The following is a 24,686-nucleotide window of genomic DNA, read 5'->3' as shown; positions in this document are numbered from 1 at the left end:
AATGCACTGCTGAAACAATAGGCCTTAAAATTATATGCTGTAAAGCATGGGATGTGAAAAGTTAAATCCTCAGATCCCTTTCCCTTTCTCTTAGCAGACTAGTTTGTTTTTATTTTCCTAAGTAACTCGTTCCTTTTTCTGTTCTCATAAATCTCTGATTTGGTGGTTTGGACTAAGCAAATGGAAGCTGCCAAGTCATCTGGAAAAAAGATATCAGATTGAGGGACCTGGAGCTTGCCAGATACCATCTGCTTTTTCTTTTTCCAACTTTTTCTTTGTTCAAGTGATTGAATAGAAGCTGAATGCAGGCACTGCACAGGCACGTTTTTCCCACATAACACTGCACCACAATCCCTACCTGCTAGTAGCTTTCAACTTTACCAACATTTAGCAAGTCTGACTTGCAAAACTCTTTTGGACAGCAACCCTGGATCTCATGAGTAGGAACTGCTAATCCTGTCAACTTGCAACAGCACCAGCTATTCATTGTAAAGCAGTTTGAGACCTCCAGACTCTCACTGAACTTAGGTTTCCAAAAGGGGGAAAGAGAGAGGGGTACAAAATGAGCAAGTGCTCTCTCTGCCTGCCATCTTGCAGCTGCCCAATTCAGAACGGGCAAACTTTCTAGCGTCAGGTCAGACAGCTGAGTTTTAGTGGTCCCCCTTTGAATGCAGTTCCTTTCCAACACAGTGTAAGTGGTTGTCTTAATGGAAAACATATATAAAAGTAGAATAATCTCTTTGCACTCTTGTGCATATAGATTTCTCATGTTCAGGATGCTCTTTGATAATTTTTTGACTTTGATTTCTGTTTTTGATCCTTGTTTTCCTAGTCAGACTCCTGAGGACGGGTGTAGGCAGTTCAAGGGAAATAAACACAAAATAGAATTTCCACAGGAAAGTTCAAAACTGCAGTGAAGTAAACTCTGAAGCAGCAGCATTGGGCCTCAGCAGCAATCAGAGGTATCTGTTCAAGGCAGCTGCACTTTACAGTATCAGCTCTTTCACTGCAAAAATTTGATGGGAGTTTCTCTCTATCTGAGCATGCCATTGACCATTGTTTTCCCTGGCTGTGGTGCACAAGGTTTGCCCACTATTGGTAATGTCAGCACTAGTCTTAATTCTATGGACTTTGATATTAGTTACCTCATCCCCACTACCGGTTGTAATAAAATTACTGCTAATGCCACCACTGTTCATATTAGTTATGGGCTGTGCAAATAACTGGGTTTTTTTTTTGCTGAGACTGAACAATTAATTTTGTTCTGGGTGAAATTTTTCAAAAAAATGGGCAAACTGAAGTAGTTCAGATCAAATGTAATATTTTGTCTGACCCAAAATGAGCCATATTGTTTCACTTCAGGGCATCTTTACCAAAAGCAAAGGGCTGGATTCAAATGGGGAGTTAGGCATCATTCATCAAGCCAGTAATAGCAAGATGATTGTTGTGCCATTCCCTTATTCCTTATGATTATGCTACTCTACTGTGAAACCTCAGTTGAAATTCCAGGTTTCTCACATCCCAGATGAGTGTCTAAATCATTTGATTATAGGATTTAAGGATATAGAAAGGTACCATCTCTTTCCATTGTACCATTCTGGGGAGTGGTGCCCAACAACTGCCCTTTCTGAATCCAGATAAAATAAGCTTGATAGTTCACTCCTGACATATGTTTTGACGTTCTGTATCTTTATTCAGACAAAATACCATTCGCCAAATCTGACCTGAATCTACAAATTGTTTGGGATCAACTGAAACTACATGTTTCAGAAATTAAATTATTCATCCCAACAGAAAGTGAGAGAGTTAAAACAGCCCAAGCTAAATTATTTAGTCTTCTCACCATTTTAACTTTAATACAGAGTAAAGGTTTGGCCCATTCTCTACCAGTGTTCATAGGAGGATTCCCACTGCCCTTGCTGGTCAGGCCCCTCTAGGATCTCTGAGTTTTCTGGCTATGATGCACAAGACAATTAGTACAGGTTCTGCAGAGGGCTCCTTCACGGACTTGCTCTTAAGGTTGCCTTCTGAAGCAGCTTTCAGTTCCATCCCTCACACATGTACTGCTGCTTTTGGGGGTTGATTTCAGCCAGTGTAATGAAGTCACAAGACATCTCTTTTCTGTAAAGGCCTCAAGAGTAGAGGAATTTTCTGCAGTAGACTGGCATGAGCTGTACCCATGGTTAATTGTATCCAATAAGTAAAGAGCATGAACAAGTTTTTTGCTGCTCTGCAGTTATTTCATGACTGGAATTGGTTTCTGAGATGAAGACAAAGTTGTCTTTATTGTATGTCCAGTATAATAACTATGCAACTTTGTCACAGAGAGTATTTTATTTATATATATATATAATTTCCCCTCCTTTTCTCTTTCCCCTTTATCAGTTTTTAGTGGCTTTTTTCTATTCTAGTCGTCCTCTTTTTTCATTCCTCTTCATTTCCCTTTGCTCCCTGTCTTCCACTCCTCCCTTCTCCCAGTTTAAATGGGGCTAATTCTTGGGTCACAGTTCTGGTCTCAATGTAGTCGGAGGTCAGTCATACACACATGTAGACTCACATGTAGACTAATTTCCTAACAGTAATCCCTAATAATCATGTTTTTCACTATTGCATTGTTGCCAACCCCAAAACTTCCCCGTTCCAGCAGGTTAATTTAAGTGCAGCTGTTGCTTGAATTTTCATCTGTTATGGCAGCAGCATAATCCTGCAAAAGGGCCCCCATTGTACATGAGTGACCTGAGAGCTCTGGGGTCTCCCACTCCGTCCACAATGAGGTGTGGGCTCATTGCTGTCAAGGTGACCTCTGCTGGCATTAGGATTACTAGCAGTTTGGAAAAGAGAGTTTGAGCCACATGCTTCTGAGGATGGTGTGAGACTGACCCTCATCACAGCCTAACGAGAGGATTGCCTGCTAAATGGAAGTCTGGAATAAAAGAAGTGGAAGGAAACATGCTGACATGCAGTTCCAAGAATGAAGAAGTAGGTTGCACTTGTTGCAGTCCAAATAAGTATCCTGACCTTCTGCGCTAGGATAAGGGGACTCTGCATTTACATTGTGGGATTAGAAATGTCTGTAACGCGGCTAGGAGACACAGTATATACCAGCATGTGCAATTACTTGAAGCATTGCCTTGGATTACAGATTTCCCCCTCTGAGGGAGGCACTAAATGTGTAGTGATGGAGTCACAGTTTGTTATTCATTGATATTTTTGGACTTAAACTCTCCAGTGTCCAGCTGCCGCTGCTTGAACTGTGACAGGAAATGACTAGCCCTCTTTTTTTTGTTGTTTACTATATTGTTTACCCTGTAAAATGGTGAACCTGGATAGAAACTGCAACTGTAACAGAAGGGGGAAGGAGGAGCTTCCGTTTCTGAAGTTAGTACAGCATGAAGTAAAGTGCAGCTGTTATAGATAAGGCTTGTAATACACAGTGCAATCATGAATGCATTGTAGGCAATATTTTAATGAAAGGACTGTCAAGCACTTCTGCGTTTAGCCTGTGATAAGGGTCACATCCCAAGGCTGCAAAAGAAGTCTGGTGCAGAACTGGTAAATCTTTCATTTGTTTTCCCAGATAAACAAGAAAGCACTTTCTCATAACCATGACCAAGATGACTGATTACCCCTGTCTGCATGCAGACTGCTGTATTGGATGCCTATGCTATAACTATTTATGCTCTTTTCCTGAGCAATGTCTTGCTAGAAAAGGTGAAGCCTAACACAGGCCTAAAGCAGTGGCATGATTAGGGTGGAGCAACTGGGGCAGCCTCCCCAGGCCCTGACTTGGAGGTGGGGGGGATGGGAAACAAGCCTGTTTCCTCTGCAGCTGGACTGTCATGCCAGCAGTAGCAGTGACAACTGGAAGTCATCACTGCCCACACGTGTGGCTGTGTCAGGATACCTGGTTGTATTGTTACTCTGGCCAGTGTGTTTTTTACGGCGTGTTATCTCTGACATTTTATTATTTAATACTTGATACTTGGTATTATCTGGAGCATTCCAAATTCAAAATATTTGCCTCCTGAGGGACTTCTACGGTCCCAGGAATCAGTCACTTGAGCCAGGGATGATTTAGAGTCTAATGATGTCCTTCAGGGACTGTGAAATAATCCAAGCCCTCCCTTAAGGAACAAATTTGAACAGAGATCTCCACTGGGCTGCCTCCAGAACGTCACACTTTGCTCACATGTAAGAATAGGCAGTGGAAGCAGGGGGCTAATGGGGCTTAGCTTCCCCCCAAATGCAGGGCAGTGGTAGGACTGCAAGGCAGCCCAGCCATGAGCTTCTGGCAGCTGCAGCAGGGCTGGGGAGGGAGTGGGAATGGGGCTGGGGACAGACGCTGCACAGCCAGGGCAGGTGGGGCATAGGACAGAGCCACAAGCAGCTCATCTGGGGGTGGGGAGCATGGCTCCTGCTGCTACAGTGCTACGTGCACCGTGGGAAGGCATGGGATGCATGTGCCCCTGGATCTGTGGGCAGAAGGTCGGCTGCCGCTGCAGGTTGGGACCAGGGCTGTGCCAGGCTTTTCCCAGCCAAGCTGCTCTTGAGGTGGACAGCAGCAGCGCTAGAAGGGAGGGTATGGGGGGTGGGCTGCAGCCACCCCAAAATTTGCCGTAGCCCTCCCAAGCTCCCTTCCCAGAACCCCCATCCCCGAGCACAACACAACCCAACCCCCCCTGCCAGGAAGACCCCAGCACAGCCCGTAGCTCCAGCCCACAGCGGCAGCCTGCCTCCCCCCAGGCAGAACTGGGGGTACACGCCCTCCATGCCCTTCTGGGGTACATGCAGCAGTGAGAGCTGTCACCCCATCCCTGCGCTAGGTGCCCCCCTGACAAGCTACTCACGGCTCCATCCCTTGCCCCATTTGGAGGAGCTAAGCATACATGCATGCATGCGAATGTGCAGCCCCCCCAACTATTTTTTCCTCCCTCTGCCTATGCATGTAAGCACCTGCTTACATACAAACTCACAGATATGCTGTTTATTTTGCATCCAAGTATAATGATACTTGGATGCATAATGATGTAAGCATGCGCTGTCTCTATATGGGTATGGTTGCATATGCACCTGCATGTTTGTGTGTATAGGGGTCCACATGCAGATGTTTCCCTGCCTGTGTGCATGCAGTCATGTATATTCGGTGTGCTTTGTGGAGGAAGTGGTTGGGGAAAAAGTAATGCAAAAAAAGTTCCTAAGAGAGCTTAGTTGAATTCTTGTCAAGCTTTGTCAAGCACTTCCTGATGTACTGTCTTCCCATAGTGTTCTGACAGTGTAGGTTTTTTAGGGGAACTGCTTTATTTTAAAGGAATTGTGCAGAGGGCACACAACAAAGGAATCTTTTATAGGTAATCATGAGGACTTGCAGCAAACACTTGATTTTACTAAGCCATGTGCAGGTAAAATTCAGATCTGTGGAGCACTCTACAAACAATGGGACACTTGCTTTTGAGGAAGTAGTGTTAGAGAAGGGACGCGAGTACAGACATTCAAAAAGCCTGAGCCTGAATTGATTCAATCTTTGCAGGTTAGTCTAACCTGCATACACTGAACCAAGAAGCAAGTGAACAGACATTCACTTTTGATTCTGGAAATGCAGCCATGTGCCTGCAGTGGATCTGGCTAGAAGCCAGGGAGCACTAGAGCAAGCCCTCCCTACCCTGCGGCAGTGGCTGGAAGGTTGGAGGGACGCTGAGCTGATAGGAGGTGGGGTGGGGTGGGGTATGGCCAGGCCCCAGCAGGCACTGAGTATGATTGGGGAGGGGTTTAAACCCCCACCCAAGCCAGCTCTTCTATGCCTGCCTGCAGCAGAGCCTGCAGACCAGCCTACCTCAGCCCTGCAGCCCCAGCCCCAGGCAAGGTAGGTGGATGGCTGAGCCATGCTGCACTGCAGAGACAGGGCCCTTCCTATCCAGCTGTGGCTTGAGCAGGGGCCGCAGGAGATGTACACCTAGATTGCTGCCACCCTCCCTTCTCCTCAGGCTATCAGTGTCTGGCCACGGCCCCTGCTCCTGCTGATGGGGACACTCTGGAGCAGGTTTCCCCACATACCCTCTTCTCAGCCAGCCAGAGCAGTGATAGTGCTCCGACTAGGGAGGCGATGGGTGGAACCAACCCTGCTCCACTGGTGCAGACAGCCCAGCCCAGGGCTGCAAAGCATGCTGGGGGAACCCCTGGACCAAATAATGCCAAACTTACATTGCTCACTCTATGGCTAACCCTGATAGAACAGTTTTCTAAACAATATTTCAATGCACTCTGACAAAGCAGCTCTGAAACCAGAAACTTTGCTTCCAGGGCAAAACTTACAAAAATAGCTTGTGAAGAATGCAGACAAATAATAGGCACGTATAATGCATGCTCTCAGATAATTGAGACCCAACGTCCCAAGTCAGTGGCCCCACTTCTGCACCTTGAATCATGCAGTTGTTCTGCTTTCAGGCTGCCTGCCATATTCTGGCTGGTACTGCCAGCTGAGCTTGCTACACATGCCTTTGTCTGGCTAAGGCCCATGGCCACTCTGTAAAGCCAACTCATACCCTGAATCATTTTTAAGTATTCATTTTCCCACGGAAGTAGCAAATGATAGACACTAAATGAGGCCAAACACTGAGTGGCAGGTACCAGGTGGGAGTTTCAGCACCAGTATTTGAAACCCAGGTGTGTGCAGAAAGCATTACAAGACCCCAAATGTTTTACTGCAATGTGTGTGGGGGGTTATTTTTTTTTAATGATGAGTGTATCTTGAGAGCCCCTTGCTCAAATGATCCTAAATTTGGATTGGTATCCCTACCTGGAAATCCTGATAAGGCACAGCATATTTCCAACCAGCTGAATATGCATGCTGATTTCAGAACACTTTGTAAATGCTGTTTAATAATAAGCTAGTCCCACCCTTTGTAACCTGGTACTACGCCAAACTTTGACTCTAAGGCTAGGTATTTTGGGAGCTAAACTGCAATGTGTCAATTCAAAACAGACTTAAAGCAACATTCTCATAATGAGAACAGGCTAGAGAGAAAGAGCAAGGTGTTAGTGTTACCACTGAAACACAGTTGTGCATAGGGACATAGTTATACCCTGTTACAGGACATTAATGGAGGCATGTGTCCTCCCCAGATTCAAAGAGGGACTATGTAGCCTGATACTACCAGGGCCACAAGGTGTTGGGACTGGGAAGGTTCTCTGTGCCCTACAATGCTAGTGAGCCATCCAAGAGCCTGAGGACAATCTGGCTCAGGGATTACTTACAGAGTATTTAGTGCCTGATTGGGAATCATGAAAAAACTCTACTGTGTTCACTGTATTTGTAGACAACATGCAGGCAGGAAAGGAGGCTAATAACTTGTCTGTTATGAATGGTGTGCCAACGTTGAATGTACAGTTTGTATGAGCAGACAGGTTTTCTTCATATTAACATATGGTTCCACTGGTGTGGATGTGCTTTTTTCACAGTCTAATGTTTTGAGGAATTTTATGCTGTTCGCACAAAAAAGACTCCTTCCTAATCCAGTTATACTGTGTTTGCTGCATACCCTTCCTCCTGGAGGGCTGCTTAAAGGTGATTTGCAAAACAAAACTTAAAACCTAATTAAGCCCTTATTCCTGTCCTGAATGTTCCTGCTAAACTGGTTGTAAAGGAGCATTTAAGTAAGTAAGTTTAAGGGAAAGTTTTCAAATGAATTCCTCCCTGCTCCACATCAAATTCTACTACTATGGTAATTCATGGTTCACTAAAGATATCCCAGAATATATTGTTCTGTGATCTCAAAATTACCACTGCTAGCCTGACTGCAGTGAGATGGCTGGCATTTGTTAATGATTCATTTGAGGGATGACTTGGTTTTTACAGATTGACAAAACAGAGGACTTCACAGCTGTAGGGTAAATGTTGTTAAAGCAGTTAAAATTTCTTTACTACATGCTCCATACGGGGTGATCAGCTGGGATCTCTACCAGCTTCATGCACCATTAACTCAGCGTTCAGTTTTGCAGTATGCTGTATGGTGGAGGGCAGCTGCTGTACCTACTGTGTAGGTTATATGCCACACGATGGCACAGAAGTTCTAACCCAAACATACCCTTTTTCAGCTGGAGATCAATTTTGAAACTTTGCTCTATTTCTCTAATTGCATTTCACCAGATCCTGTAACACAAACCACTTCTCAAATGTATTTTAGTCAGCAAAGAGTCACCACTGGTTCAATCGGATAAACCACATAGTCTCCCTTTCCCCCCTCCCTACTCTCTGCCCCCATATACCTACAGGCTGATGAAATGCCATTACCACAAAAGGCAAATTTATGTTTAGTTATTACAATTACTGACAGCTTCACAAGCATCTGAATCCCAGCTGCACCTGGCAGCTGTATGCTTTCCTAGTACCAGGGTAATGGGATTCTGTGGCCATAGAAATGTTGAACACAGGGAAACTTTTTTTAAAGAATAAAGTAATAGTGGCACCTAATTTTTTCAATCACTTGAGACAAAGAACAGCTGCTATTTCTGTTCTATGATGCAATTCAAGATATGGAAAAGAGAATTACTGGTACCTGAGTTTCAGTAGATATTGACGTAACAGTGTAAGAGATCTTGATATGAACAAAATTAGTGTTGCCTAACCAAAATGCCACAGCCACACCTAGCCCCATTTTTAAAAGTCTGTGGCTTATTCCACAGTTTTGTTAAGGTTCCCTGCTTTTTTCCTGTACTTCGTTCCCTATTACAGCTACCTTCTCATACCTGACAACTTGCTAAGACCCAGATATGGGATGGTGGTCTTTAAGATGCTTAACATAGATGCAGAGTGAGGATGGTAACACAAAATTATAAGAACAATAAGACAATGGAACAAGCTTCTTAGGGAATCTCTTTCATTAGAGATTTTAAAGAAGAGACTGGGCTAGGTACCTGTTTGGAATAGTTTAGGAATGACAAAACCTGCATTTACATGAGGTTGGAGTAAAGGATGGTCTTGTGATTCTATGAGGAAATTTAAATTGATGCGAGATTCATTTCTGTAACACACAGTATGCACAGGTTTCCAAGACCTCAGGTGCAAGATACAGCATTATTTTTGCACAAATGCAACCACTGGGAGATGAGAGAAGGATGTGTGTTATTTCTCATCCCCACTAACCTCGCTTTTATTGGTGTCTACCTTTGTTTTCTTGTGGTTCCTTCTGTGTTAAATTATAAAACCACAGTAAGCAGCAATAGAAACATACAAACTAAGGTAGAACCAACATAAATTTGAAGCTCAGATGAATGCCCTCTCTTGCAAATAATAGAGTTTCTGGAATCACCTTCCTGCTATCCAAGGCTTTTCTGATGCCACAGTTATGTGTTCATGATATCAGAACATCACTTGGTAGTGAATTTTTTGCTTGCTGTGTCCCTGAGTACATCCCATAGATGATACTAAAGCAGTTTCAGAGGCTCTGAAACTTTAGGCCCATAGGTGACAACCAGATGTGTTCTAATTACTGTGGATGGAAGAATAGCCTTATAGGACCCTTTAATGCTAGCAGAGATTATTCATTGCTGTTCAGCCCACAACTGCTTGTGTGGCAGGACAGACACTTCTATGTTGTTGTGGATGTTATAACATTTAGAATGTAGTTTGGGTCATTAAAGGCATTGCAACAATAGTATCCTTCATAAAATCTGCTTGTGTTAACCATTTTAGCCATTACGTTTGTAAGATATGGAAACAAAGTGGGCAGGACATGGAGTGATAGAATAGGGCTCTTTTGATACGTACGTCTGTTGCTGATGGATTGTCTCTGCTTGTAAATTAGGAATAGGATGAGGAGAAGGCATAGAATGCCTACAATGCAGGCTCCAGTTGCTAGTGCAGCTGCCGTGATATCTGAAACAGAACAAGAAGAGTGAAATAAGTGACTTGGTGAGAACTGCTCCAAACTGCAGAAGCTCAAGTTAGCCTTCATTCAAAATGACACCGTGTTCCAGTTCTTGGAATCTTTTCTCTCATGAGGCAATAAAGGGAAAGGGGGTAACGCTCTGCATTCAGGTTTCCCTTCCTGTGTGAAAGGCAAAGTTAGAATGAAAATCAAGTTGTGTCCAAATCTTTGTATGGATGCCTCATTAAGCAAGTGACTGATGACATTCAGCTTTGAAGTTAGGTATAACTTGCCATTTACAAAAACCACGTTTATGAAATTCTCTAGCACTTACTGGCTGTGTCAAGATTCACCAGAAACGTTCTGCAATACTGGTCCTACCAGAAGTCTGATGCAACCATAGTACCATTACTGAAATGCCAGCTGAGCAATGCATTAGCCTTCATGTAACAGAAGGATTAACTTTGGTGTATTTTGTATCTGTTAAGGTAGACCTGAGCTATAGCTGGAATGCCAGGCCAAATTTGGGGGATGCTCAAATTTAAGGTTTTTGTTCAGTACCACCTGAACTCCAGATATAAATAGGACATTTTTAACAGGAGATATGAGGCTTGAGCCAAAGGCCATTGAAGTCAATAGGATTTTGATGTATTGACTTCAAAGAGCATTTGATTAGCCTCCAATCAGCTAATGAAAATGAATCGTAAACAAAGAACTTGGGCCTCGCTAATAAAATGCACATCAAGGGTCTGATTTTCAGTGATGACTGTTTTTACCAGGCAGAATTTGGGACCCACAAATAGTTATACAAACAATTAATTCTAAAAACAAGTATTACTAAATAAACAGCTACCTCTCAGTTTGTGGGTACATTATCACATAGGTAATGTCCACATAATTTGCTTATTGGATCAGAAATGTAGAATATTCATTTGCACATACATAACTGTGCCTGCAAAATCTATGGGTGGATTCAGGCTTGCCTAAAAACAGTCTCTTCTTGTAAATTTATCTGAAGAAACAGTCTTCTATGGTGAAGCAGCTCTATGAATAGGAGAGCAACATGTTTGTTATTCAGCCTGACTGGGATGGAAATAGTATGTACAACTCATCAAATATTAAGGGGAGAAAAACTTCTCTTAGTCATACAGATTAATGATGTTTTAATTTGAAAAAAAAAAAGATAAAAGAGTATCATTGGCAATACTTACAGTCATGTCCTAGAGTAAGTAAAGTGGCTGTATATTGGAAAGAATATTTATCCAGGTCCTGCTGAGACATTTTCTTGATTGTATGTGGAAAGCTACAGATTTGCTCCGTTTTTTTATTTTAACATATTAAATTAGATCAAATATACTGTGCTGGCACATCTGCAGCCTGAAATGATTTAGAAACAGCAAATCCTATATCTGTGTAGGGAATTGAACAGTTGAACTACATGACTCTTGAGATCACTTCCAGCCTTAGGTTTTGATGCAGTAAATTGAATGGGAGCAAACCAGGGCAGATATATGAGCAACTGAAGTGATAGGCCAAGATTGTACTAGTTATTGGCATGGGTTGTAGGAGAAGAGTAAATTAAGTGCCTGCTCACCAGCAGGATGCATAGGGTTCAGAAGTAAAGATCCCATGCATGTTTTCTAGGAATTCCCAGACAGTCACAAGAAGTGATAAGATTTGTGATGATGGTGGTGTTCCCAGTGACGTAATGCACAAGGAGTTGTTTTGCATGATGTAGAAGGCAAGCAAAGATTTGACTGCATGCAAGCAGTTCATTTTCAACTTGTGGAGGCCATTCCTGCTAAAAACTACTCTAATGGCAAAGAAGAATATAACGGGAAGAAGAAAAGTTAGCATTTGGGTTAAATATATAGGGTTAGTAAAGAGGCTACAGTGCTCTGGCAGACTTAGAATTGATTTCATACAGTGTGACAAACAGGAACTTTTTGCTGAATTGGGTCTGTATTTTAGAGCTTTATGAATAGCAGGGATGTTAGGCTTTATCTTAGAATCACAGAAAAGTAGGACTAGAAGGGACCTGAGGAGGTCATCTAGTCCAAACCCCTACTCAAGGCAGGATCACCCTTGACTAAACCATCTGAGCCAAGTATTGTCTCTCTATCCCTCTCTTAAAAACTTCCAAATACAGTGATTCCCCTGCCTCTCTGGGTAGCCTGTTTCAATGCCTAACTACCCTCATAGTGAGAATTTTTTCCATAACACCCAAAATAATTTTTTCTTTGCTGCAAGACCATTACTCCTCACCCTGTCCCTTGCAGCCACTGAGAATAACCTATCTCTGTCCTCTTTATGGCCACCCTTCAGATATTTGAAGATTGTTATCATATCCCCATCCATCTTTTCTTCTCCATTAAATTATCTAAGTTCTTAAAGCCTATCCATATATTTTCCAAATCTCTATTCTTTTTTTTTTTTTGCTTTTGTCTGGGTTCTTTCTAATTTGTCCAAGTCTTTCCTGAAGTAAGGAGCCCAAACCTGGATATAGTACTCCAAAGGAAGCCTCACCAGTGTCAAATAGAGTGGAAGAATCACTTCTTGATTTGCAAGTGACGCTCCTGTGAATACAACCCAGGATACTATTATCTTTTTATGCCTGCCACCTAGCCAGTCATTCCTTAATCTGTATTTGTGCATGTATCTGATGAAGTAGATGTTTTCCAGAAAAGCTTATGCCTTTCTGAACTAGTCTCTAAAAAGCCACCTTGCCCAAATTGATGTCTGTCTTTAGACTAACATGGCTAACCATCTCTATCCTTAAATAATGGAATCACAGAAAATCACAGACTCTTTCCCTTGATGCCCATCACCTGACAACTGTTTTTATTTTGAAAAATGAAATGGGTCAGAATCAGATTATTAATATGGAGGTGGATGTAGTCTTGGACCTGCCTCTTTGTAATTAATTGCCTTTTACCACTGCTGTCTGGAGGCCACATTCAAGCACAGTCTATCATCCTGCCTGAGCCAAAAGCATGAGGTGTACAAGACAGTTGCATATTAGCCCTTTGGAACTTGTTGTTGGTATTTGCTTTTTGTTAGACACTGGTACAAAATCTGATGGTGATTGCTTACTTACGTGAAGTGTTTGTCTGAGCATGCATGTGAGAACTGGGTTTCCTCTTTAGATATTAATTTTGCAGCAAGAAGTCTGACTTGGCCTCAGGTCTATCACAGAATCTTTATGGTGCAGCACATGGAAAAGGTTTCCCTTTGACTCTTCACCTTTCCAAAATCATTCACTGTTCGTTTCTCTCTGCTTGTGACATTAGCAATTAAGTCTTACACTCATTTATGTACTCCTCTTGAGTGGTTGCTTTTCATTTCTTTACCTAGTGTTTGCACTGAACTAGGATGTTCCCAAAGGCTTCAGAATTCCTTTTTTCTGGAGGTTCATTTCCTACTCATACAGTTCCCAAGTCCAGTTACCAGACTGCACAGTCATAGAATCATAGAAAATTAGGGTTGGAAGGGATCTTAGAAAGTCATCTAGTTCAAACCCCTGCTCAGAGCAGGACCATCCCCAAATATATCATCCCAGCCAATGCTTTGTCTATCCAGGTCTTAAAAACTTTCAAGAATGCTCTCTGTCTGGGTAACTTGATCCAGTGTTTTATTACCATCCTATTTAGACAGTTTTTCCTTATCTTCCCTTGCTGCAACTTGAGGCCATGGCTTCTTGTTCTGTCATCTGCCACCACTGAGAACAGTCTAGCTCCATCTTCTTTTGAACCCCGCTTCGGGTAATCAAAGGCTGCTATTACATCCCCCCTCAGTCTTCTCTTCTGCAGACTAAATAAGCCCAGTTCCCCCAACCTCTTCCCAGAAGTCATGTCCTCCAGCCCCTTCACGATTTTTGTTGCCCTCCACTAGACTCTTTTCAATTTTTCCACATCCTTTCTGTAGTGGGGGGCCCAAAACTGAACACAGTACTCCAGATGTGTGCTCACCAATGCCTAATAGAGGGGAATAATCACGTCCCTTGACCTGCTGGCAATGCTCCTGCTGATGCAACCCAGTATGCTGTTAGCTTTCTTCACAGCAAGGACACACTGTTGGCTTATATCCAGCTTATTGTTCACTGTAGCCCTCAGGTCCTTTTCTGCAGAATTGCTGCTTAGCAGTCGGTCCCCAGCCTGTACTGGTGCATGGGATTTTTCCAGCCTAAATGCAGGACTTCGCACTTGTCCTTATTGAACCTCATGAGATTTCTTTTGGTCCAATCCTCCAAGTCCTGCTAAGCAAACCTGGTGACTTAATGCTCAAGTTCCATGTCTTTAGTATTGTAAGCGCCTTAGCTGGGGACTCTCATGTCTTATTTTCTGTAAAGTTCTAGGCACATCTGTAGTGCTTCATAAGTACTGAACAGTAGTAGTAAAAAGTGTACACAAAACTCTTTGAATATACTCAAGCAGAGAAAGAGACAAAGAAAAAAGTAGCATTAGGGCCAGAGTGTAATAGCAATTGTACTTCCACTTTCAAATTTACTGATGAGGCGGGGCCTTAACATGCCATTTAACCACAGAAAGTAACACCCATTGAAATAAATTGAGTTCTGTGTAAACATAAAGGCTGATTAAGGCTTCAAGTATAGGGTGAAATAATACTAACCAGAGTTTAGAGTGGGTGCAGTAAAATACAAACAAGAATGTAGACAGGGGCTGCTGTCTCTGGGCCAACTTGTCCCCTGGTATAGTCCATACTGCTATAGTTATTTATACCAGAAGAGAATTTGCCCCAAAATGCTTTGTTTCATAGTTCTAGTTTTCCCAGCACAAGCTGTAAGTGACTGCCAGTGAGTCTAAGTGAAATTGCTTGTAGCTGGCATAGTCTTGGACAGAGGAGATTTTGCAGCTGTCAAGTGCTAAATAGAAATTAGGGAATAAACTTCCCAGACAAGTAACTGACACTTGTATCTTATAGATGGATTTGTTTTCTCAGGTTCTAATGGAAAACAAGATATGTATATTCAGCACCTCTGCCTAGAAAAAGACATAGAGCAAGATGACAGGCAACATTGCAGCAAGCTCTTACTTTCACTACCTCTGCTGGCAGCAGGATAATACATGCAGTTCTGAAGTGCTTCTTTGCCTGTAGAATTAAAGAGAAAAATTTGTTCAGTTTTCTGGGATGTTGTTTTCATCCAGTAAGAAATCAGAGAAAATTCCACTTAAAATTCAAACCCAAAATCTCATTTAACTTCAGTGGTCTTTTCTTTTTGATATCAATAAAATCAGCTCTGCGTATCCCACAAGCAAAGGTTTAATAATGGAAATATTATGACTACTATTTCTGACTTGTCATCCATCTAATCTACCTACAGCCAAGGGAGGGATGGTGATCTGAAGAATTTACTGGTACATGTTTGGGACATGGCTTGATTTTCCTACTCATTAGTCACCAGGGTATCACAGGGTATGTATAAGTTAGTCAAATAAAAGATATCAGATTTACTCAAAGAACCTTGTCTACCTATTAAAATTTTAGATCTCAAATTATTTTGTAGAGAGGGGCACATCTCAACGGGGAGATTTTCACATACACAAACATTGCATATCCCCACACCTCCTATTCTTGACCAGCCTTTTGCATCTGCATGCTATTTCTATGAGAATAACAACATGAAAAAAGAATATTACCATTTAATGTAACATATGTCTTTTAACATATTTAAGTAGGCACCTTGGAGAACAGGTGCCACATATGCAGCCAGCTCTGCATTCCTGTGACAACTGTTCCAGAGATGAGAAGTACCTTTTTATTTTCTTTTTTTCTTATACCGTTCTCTCACTTGTATTGTGCTTGTAAAGTCAAGTAATCTTAAGCTACCATGAATCATAGTAGCTGAAGCAAACAGTTATCTGAACCAGGGAGAGGTAGAAAAATTAGTATTATTATTAGAATTAGTATTATTTATTAAACAAAGAAAATATAATGAATTTTATAATATAGCAGCTCTGAGGCTGGAGATGCTTCTTGTCAGTAGCATAATTAAGGAAGGCAGGGGGCAAATAGCAGGGCACCAACTCTGGGTGTTAACCTAAAAAAAGGGGAACAAAAATAGCAGCCCCCGCTGTTGCCACCCTGTCATCTCTGGCAGCAGCCCAGGGCAAAAAACCGCCAGCCTACACCTCTACTGCCTATCACTGGCCTCCGAGTGCCCCTGGCTTTCAGGGAGATTAAAGTTTTTTTTCTAGCCTTCAGTGTTTGCTGGACACTGGACCTTCAAACTGTCATTAGTCCAAGATTAAATATGACTTTTATAGGCAAACAACAAGATATGAAATTTATTACACTTGTCTTTGGCCCAAAAGCAAACTTATTTTCAGAAAGAGATTGAAGAAAATCAAGGAAACTATGTAACCTTGTTTGTATTATGTAAGCACAAAACAAAGTTTTTTCAGCTTCATATTGCTTTCAAATATTCACTGTTTTCTTAACTTAGCTCAGACCAACATCTGTGACTGTTCCAGTCTCAGCTCCCACATAACTTTGGCAATGTACCTTAATTTGCTTTGCCCTTCCTTTTCTGAATGCCACATAAATTGAACCCGTGCTCTTCATTTCCATCTTTTAGCACCACCTTTATCTACTGACTTTGGGTCCAGTTTAGTTTGCAACAAAATCAATCACAGATTGACTTTAAATCCTGATTTCAGCATGAGTTGGATCATTGGCCCAGGAATTTATAAGCCATTTTTAATTAGTAAATATATTAATAGATTCTTAGATGTTAGTGTCAGAAGGGACCTCAATAGATCATCGAGTCTGACCCCCTGCATAGGCAGGAAAGAGTGCTGGGTTCAGATGACGCCATCCAGATGCCTATCTAACTTCCTCTTGAAGACCCCCAGGGTAGGGGAGAGCACTACCTCCCTTGGGAGCCCATTTCAGATTTTGGCCACCCTGACTGTGAAGAAGTTCTTCCTAATGTCCAGTCTAAATCTGCTCTCTGCTAGCTTATGGCCATTATTTCATGTAACCCCCAGGGGTGCCTTGGTGAGTAGAGCCTCACCAATTCCCTTCTGCGCCCCCATGATGAATTTAGAGGCAGCCACAAGGTCGCCTCTCAACCTTCTCTTGTGGAGGCTGAAGAGGTCCTGGTGCCCTAGTCTCTCCTCACAGGGCTTGGCCTGCAAGCCCTTAACCATACAAGTGGCCCTTCTCTGGACCCTCTCCAGGTTATCCACATCCCTCTTAAAGTGTGGCACCCAAAACTGGACACAGTATTCCAACTGCGGTCTGACCAGTGCCCGATAGAGGGGAAGTATCACCTCCTTGGTTCTGTTTGTCATGCATCTGCTGATGCACGATAAAGTGCAGTTAGCTTTGCTGATGACTTTGTCACACTGACGACTCATGTTCATCTTGGATGTCCACTAGGACTCCAAGATCCCTTTCCGCTTCCGTGCTCCCGAGCAGGTCATTTCCTAGGCAGTAGGTGTGCTGGACATTTTTCCTCCCTAGGTGCAGCACTTTGCATTTCTTCTTGTTAAAATCACATTCTATTGTTTTCTGCCCATTTGTCCAACCTGTCCAGGTCTGCCTGTAGTAGTTCCCTGCCCTCCCATGTGTCCACTTCTCCCCATAGTTTTGTATCATCCGCAAACTTAGAGTACACTTCACTCCCTCGTCCAAGTCACTGATGAAGACATTGAAGACTATCCTGCAGGATCCCATTGCCCACATCCTTCGAGGTTGATACCAACCTGGAATACTTCTCCCATGCTTATTCTGTGTACATTTCCTAGTCATGTTTACCTTTCTGTATGCGGAGTTCCATGAAGCCATGAGCCACATGTTGGGTGTGTGGTTTGCCATGTTGCTTTTTAAACTCTATCACATAGCAGCAGTAATTTCCACTATCATGCAATGTCAGGTTCATCAGGATGATATGAAATGTCCCATGATGGTCTGAGGTGCTTGCCAGCCCATGGTGGAATGCTTTTTCCCCATGAAGATACTTTCCAGTGATGTTGCTTGATGGTCCATGGTGATTTCCTGATTCTTCATGCAGCTCTCTTTCAGTGACGTTGCGAATATGTTTTTTCTCAGAGCAGTTTTGGTCCCCACTGCTGCTGAAAAACCACGTTTTGTGAAGTAGGTCATTCTGGTCAGAGAGTGGCCCAGCGATCCTGCACGTCAAGGTGACATTCTGTCCTTCTGGGCAGATGTAGAGTGAGTAAGGAGCAGTGATTATGAAAGCCATCACTTGTTCTGTATAAGGAAAAGAAAACATAAGGAATTAACATGTAAGACAAGATAAAGGATAATGACACTTCTCTGAAAGAAAGATCTAATTCAGTAAGCACCAGGACTGCCCAGTGAGATAGATGAATATTGCTTTACACATATTTTAAACTGAAACATGGATGGATTAGTTAAGCAAACTGTACAGGCTCATACACTGTGCAACTAGGGTTTTTGAGGGATTGCAGTCCCAGGAGTCCTGCTTCTCAGTGCTCTTGCCAGTTATTCATACCTCCTCCATTAGGTGAACACATAGTACAGGGCATTTCTGCTGTTTCAGATCATCTTTTCCTTAAGGATTAAGCCTGACGTCTTATCCTGTCTCATTGTACTATAATCTCTTTATCTCAGAATGATCTTTGTACACTATAAACTCCTCTAGTCTGTGCCATTACTATTACTCTTAGATGCAAACTCTTTCAGAATTATTTTTTTAAGGCTCAAAAAAGAGGTTTCACTACCAGGAGCTAAAATATAAGGCATCTCCAGTGCTGGATAACTATAATCTCTCAGCTGTCTGATCTGTTGAGAGTACTTTTCCTTTGTACTGGTTACTTCACACACTTTCTTTTGTAGTATAAAATGAGATAAGCATTGCAAGACATGCTTGCATAGGCAGCTTTAAATCAATCAATGTCAAATACAGTGTAAAGCTGTGAGTCAGAGAGAGCAGAAAACTGAATTTGGTTCACAGGAGTGACAAAATCCATTCAATCCTGAAAGAAATGTTGCTAGGTATTCTGGTGTGAAGTCAGTAATACTAAACAAAGTATTTCATACATTTCAAAAACATGTTTAAAAAGCTGGCCAGCAGGGGCCACCATCTCAATGAAGAAAGGCATTTCAATCTGGGAGTTCAGAGTGCCTCCTCCTATGCTGTGTCAGTGAGGGGGCCAGCCTTTCGCAGGCATGCCACAAATTATTCCCCCGCTCTCCAATTACCACTCTGTTCTCCTTCCCTTGCCCAATCTACTGCATTGCTTTCTGCTTCCTACTCTGTGCTCCTTGTCTGAACTTCTCCTTTGCTTTCTGCTTCCTGCCTTATATGTTGCTGTGCTGCCCTCAGGGGCACATCTTGAGGGGCTGCAGTGGCATGGCTGCACCCCCCTTTTGGACTACCATATCATGGTAGCCCCTGGGGACTTTTTAAAATACAAAATACATAAGAATCCTCTCTTCCCCTCCATGCTCAAAGGCATGCCCCCCCCACCCCCACCTTTTCCTTCCCCACCCCTGCCACCTGCTGCCTCCCCTTTTCTTCCCCACACCTGCCAGGCTGCATGGGGACTAGACTCAGCTGAGAACAGCAGGAACAGCATTGATGGGTGGAGGGTACATTCCCACACCCTGACTACCTGCCAGGAGCAGGCATGGAACCCCTCACACGTTGCTGCTGCCACTGTTCCCTGCTGAGCCCAGCCTCTGCACAAAGGTTTCAAAGGCTTTGAAGTTCTCCCTTCCTCCAAGACAGGGGAGCAGGGAAGGAGGAAAGGGGAGAGGAAGGAGCATGTCTTTAAGCACAGACTGTAAGGAAGAGGGCATTCTTACATGCTTTGGGAACTTGTAAAAAGTCCTCAGAGGCTCTGGTGGCACTGCCCACACTGGTGGTTGCAGGGAAGAGGCTGGGAAGAGGGGATACAGCTGCTCCTACAGTGCAGATGGCTGCACCCTGCTTTGCCAAATCATGGATCCACCCCTGGCTGCCTGTCCCCTCCTTGCTATGCTGCATGCCATGCACAGAAGCTGCCTGTGGCACTCATACCACGGGTTGGCCATACCTGCTCTGTTGGGATGCTACCAGCCTCAGAAAGTAAAACAGCATAAGCAAAATCTGAATTCGGATCTATTGCATGGTCGTGCAGTGCTTTCAAAGGGAATGTGGTTTAAATCCAAAGCTCTTTTGTTTCAGTACCTCCTACTTTGCAGGACTCACAATATTAACATGCTTTTCTTTAGTAGGTCCCAGGGAGCAAGAGGACGAGAACCTGCTTACGTCTCAGGGCTCAGTCCTACTTCTTCCACAGTGAAGTCAGTGACTAACTCCTGTTCTTCTTAGTGGCAACAGGTTTAGGTGTTAAAACTTTCTTGGTTTTATATAACTGTGTATGGGAAAAGTTAAAAGCACAACTAGCCTTAGGAAAAAGATATCTTTCCAGCTGGCAGAAAACTTAGTGTGCTGGAAGTATAACAAATGTACAGTTTTAATTGTGGCAAGGAGCTTGCCCGACCTAATCCTGGATGTCAGCTATTATTTGGGCCAGTCACACAGTGGATATAGGGGAAGCAGTTACAGCAGGAATGGGCAAAATAAGGCCTATGGGCCAGTTCCAGTCTACTAGGCAATTTCATCCAGCCCACAGGTACAATTAATTGCATCCGGCCCAGCCCATAGCTGTCCCTGCTGTGCTCTGCATGGGGCCAAGCCCCGCCCCCCCACCCCCTCAGAAACCCCCCATACCCTCCCACACCTCACACTTCCCCACAAACCCCACACCCTCCCTCACACCCATAACCACACTCTCCTCCACACCCTACCCAGACACTCCCCCACAAACCCCATATCCACCCACACCTACACACCCCCTCTCATACACACCCCATGCCCCCACCCACTCGCACCTCCTCACAAACCCCAGACACAAGTATACCCCACCACAAACACCACCCCCAACCACACACAGTATACAAGAGTAAGACTTTATTTTGAGCTATTATGTAATCGCCTCTAGATATACGACACAAACGCACGTTAATCAGGATAAAATAGTCTTTGAAATAAAATTAAAATTATGTTATAGTAGATGTTTGATTTTTACTATATGGGTTTTTTCCCCCCGGTTCCAAGATGGCAACCCCCGCCCCTCCCAAAAGGCATACTTCTGGGGGCAATGGGAGGGACTTCCTGTGGCAAAGGTCAGGGGCTACGGGGTGAGACTTCTGGGCCAGGGAGGGAGGGCATATGTCAAGGGGTGGGGCTACCCTTGCAGCCCTTGATAGCTCACCAAAGCTCATTAAGCAGCCCTCCAGCCAAAATAATTGCTCACTCCTGACTTACAGGATGCATTAGCACTGCAAATTTTACAGGGAGAGATCAAAGGGAAGCAATAGCTTTATCTGTGTGGGGGAGGCTGACAGGAGTCAGAGTATGGCTCTCAAATGAGGAAATGAAAAAGTATCTGTCAGTTGCACACTCTGATCCTAGTGTTATATCCAGCTTTTACTTCTCCACAGTCTATGCTCTGCTAATGCCTGATAAAAAGAAATAGCAATGTGTTATGGCCTGCAGAGATCAGGCTGGCTTTTGACCACACCCTGTTTTTTCAAGCCTGTATTTTTCATTTTCTCTGAGGAGGAGGGAGGGTGGAGCCTGCTGATGCTTGGATGTCTTAACTTGTTGGCCTCTGCAGAGTTAAGAAATCATTCCCTATAACTACCAATGAATGGCACATCTGAAATGGCTGGAAAACTACAGGACAGCTACTGGTAAATGGACACATCTGTGAGGTGCTAAGGTTGAAATGGTGAGGTAGGACATCCTAGGTTAGTGGTGCAGAGTGTGGAGGAAGTTCCCCCTGGATTCTGCCTAGCTGAGCCTCCAGCTAGGCTCCTGGACCTCTCTTGCAGAAGCCTTAATATTACAGGACACACCTTCAGAATTGGAAAGAACATTTAATGGACTTCTTTATTTTTACAACTATAATCAAAAAAGGGAGGCAGCTTGGTTGGGTGTCCTGTGGGTTTGCTTTGCATTATTATTGCAAAATGTTCACTTATTTCATAACATCCTGTTGTTCCATGAGCTCCACCTTCACTTAATTTGAGGTTCTGCATGTGCTGCATCTAGCAAGGAGCAATGGAGCTGCCCTCTTCTCAACCATCACACACATCACTCAGTATTTAAACAGGATCAGGTTAATTTGGTTTAAAGGCCATCTGGCTACTCGTGCAGATCACAAAGAAATCTTGTTCACGTAATTTGGAAACTATACCCTAGCCTAAGTACCTATAGACACCTGAACTTAGTCTGTCATGCACAGCCATATCTGTTCACCTACTGAGAATCACATGATGTTTTCAGCCAATAGTAGAGCTGCAGTTGTAACAACCAAGTTGATCTTAGACCAGTATAGGAAAGAGGTTTCTCTCCATCGCTACCTGTATTTAGAACAGTGTTAACCTCAGGACTTCCTGGTACCCCTGGATTATTTAAATGTATTTTTATTTTCTTTTATTTCCATATTATGTTTGTTAAACTTTTTCTCACAATGGGGTGATCGAAGAAAATGCAGTCAAAGTAGGATTGGTGTGATGCCATTGCTGGGTGGGTCTTTCCTGGGCCATGTCAGAAGTTTGGGCCATGGATATTTTCACAAACTCAGGAGTGGTTCTCAATCTGACTGTGAGGGGACTTAATACAACAGAAATCTTGGATGTGTTTACTGATACCTGTTTGAACAGGAAGTGTCCCATTCACACTGGGGCCTCGAGGGAGCAAGGGGAAGGGAAGCTAGGGCTCTATTGAAGGAAACTCCACTTTCAACACCTTTGAAAATTGTCTGTGGGAGTCTTTGTGTTTCTTCACTCTCTGAGGTCCCCTGGAAATCACAGAAGTCCCAGCATCTCCACCAATTTTCTCCCTCAGAGAATGGGCATGTCCTATTTCATGAAGCTCCCAAAACATGGAGACTTGCTGAATTAGCTTCTCTTTGTACTGCAGATAAAGCCATAAACCCACAATTGTATTCAGTTCTGAGAGGCTGAGAAGACAACGGCTGCTCCAGTTAAAAGGAACAGATCTGTAGCACCTTGTGTTGCCAGCCTGGCAGATTGTCCCCTCCTTACCTACTATGACTCTACAGTTATAACTGCAATCCTTGGTGAGGGTCAGTGAGCGCATCTACATGAGACGCAGACTGCACAGTAGCTGAATAATACTGCACAGTAGCACATCACAACACCAACAGTGCTCATATGCTATTGCGTATTATTATTAGGCTACTGCGCAGTACCGTCACTTACAAGGCACTCACTAGCGCTACTATGTAGTACTTGATTACACATACTAAATTATACAAGTACTTAATACTTACTTGATTATACAAGTACTAAATAAATGCTCAGTAATTACTGTGCAGTAGCATCTCGTGTAGCTGTGCCCAGTGAGTAGCACTCACGTGTGGGCTGAGACAGTCCAGCAGCTGGCCTTATATCTCATACAGACATTGCGTTACAGTACAAAAGTATTGTTCTTTGAGATACCACCCTAGATTCCATCTTAGACATTCGTTGTTAAATCAGTACCTCTTCTGCCTATCTGCTAGTTGCTGCTGTCTAAGCAGAAGTTAAGGAAGTCATGGCATTTTGCTTTTAGGAGCAGACATTTGCCTTAATGACCTGTCCAAGATTCCCTCATTCAGTAACAAGAGATTTTAATATCTGAAGCTAGGTCTGAAATATTTTTGAGCATGTAAAAGTATATATAATAGCTGACATACCTGGCTCCAGTGAACTACTTTGATAAGCCCTCTGTCAGATCTCATCTATGACAAGGAGGAAATTCAAGAGAAAGAACTAGGAAAAGCTGAATTGTACACCTTTTCTGTCAGAGCACTGAAGAATATATCCATAGTTTTACCTACTCAACAAGTCTCAGCATCTTAAAACTACTCTCCCTTCACTGACAGATTTGGTGGAAACCATCCATCATGAAAAATAAATACAACTAACTAATGCTTTTTATAGCAGATCCCATGCCCATGGCATGAAGGGCAGAGGTGACCATCTGAGGAAAGTGTTTAACTTTATGAATCTCCCTTCTGTTTTCCAAGGACAGTGGGGTGTTCTCTATAGCTGTCTAGTGGACTGCGAGTCCTACATAGATAGAGATCTGGGTGGTGGTGGGGAAAATATGGTGTTTGATAGCCCTGATACTCTTTGCATTCTCCCTGCACTGTTTAGATAAGGTGTAGTCTTTGGGAAATCAAACGTAAATGTTTTGTTCTCCCAAGAACATTGGCTGGATTCACCAGCAAAGAGAATTTTTCCATCCTGTTTTCCAAATATTCTCCACATAGTGCAGAAAACTACCTTTTATCTTGCACATGGCATTAAAAGTTCATGCATCTTCAACCATGCTCCTCTTTAATGCTGTCCCTTTACTGGGCTTCTCTCTAAGGAAATACTATCTAATGTCATATTTCAACACATCCTAAGCAACTAGTAGAACAAGCCAAGGCAAAAACCTCTCATTTCTTTGATTCTCTACTTATTGCATACATCTGAAATTGGAGATCAAATGTAAATAGAAAAAGCTGAGCCATTAACATTAGCACAAACCTGTAGTTGTATTCATTACGTTGTACTGATTAAAAAGGGAAGAGGCATCAAACAAGCCACAGCAGAGTTAGTGGGAACTAGCATTGACATTACAAAAATTTAGAAGATGAAAGATTTTTTTTTACAGTAACCATTTCTTTGGAAAATAATTTTCAAATATTTTGTTTACCAAAAACAAAAGCCTTTGGTAATTTCAGTAAACATATTTCTATAGTTTAT

At 43.0% G+C, this 24,686-nt stretch overlaps 2 protein-coding genes across 3 annotated transcripts in view; one reads left to right on the top strand and one right to left on the bottom strand.

The window, feature by feature from the left end:
* Positions 1 to 24,686, top strand: part of CDH23 (cadherin related 23) — a 408,502-nt gene that overhangs the window by 329,743 nt on the left and 54,073 nt on the right. The gene's annotated exons all lie outside the window — the stretch shown is intronic.
* Positions 1 to 24,686, bottom strand: part of VSIR (V-set immunoregulatory receptor) — a 40,682-nt gene that overhangs the window by 9,165 nt on the left and 6,831 nt on the right. Inside the window, exons 2-4 of one of the 2 annotated variants that reach the window (XM_090058183.1) lie at positions 17,643 to 18,098; positions 14,916 to 14,972; positions 9,764 to 9,871 (exon numbers count right to left, since the gene is read on the bottom strand). In XM_090058183.1, the coding sequence (XP_089914309.1) occupies positions 9,764 to 9,871; positions 14,916 to 14,972; positions 17,643 to 18,098 (621 nt within the window). The remainder of the gene's footprint in view (positions 1 to 9,763; positions 9,872 to 14,915; positions 14,973 to 17,642; positions 18,099 to 24,686) is intronic. The other variant, XM_090058184.1, reaches the window with a different exon arrangement.

The sequence above is a fragment of the Crocodylus siamensis genome, chromosome 7 (genome assembly GCF_052110815.1).
Source record: "Crocodylus siamensis isolate JL-2025a chromosome 7, ASM5211081v1, whole genome shotgun sequence".
NCBI classification, from domain to species: domain Eukaryota; kingdom Metazoa; phylum Chordata; order Crocodylia; family Crocodylidae; genus Crocodylus; species Crocodylus siamensis.
The sequence above is the reverse complement of the archived record's forward strand: the minus strand, read 5'-3'. Positions and strand labels throughout refer to the sequence as shown.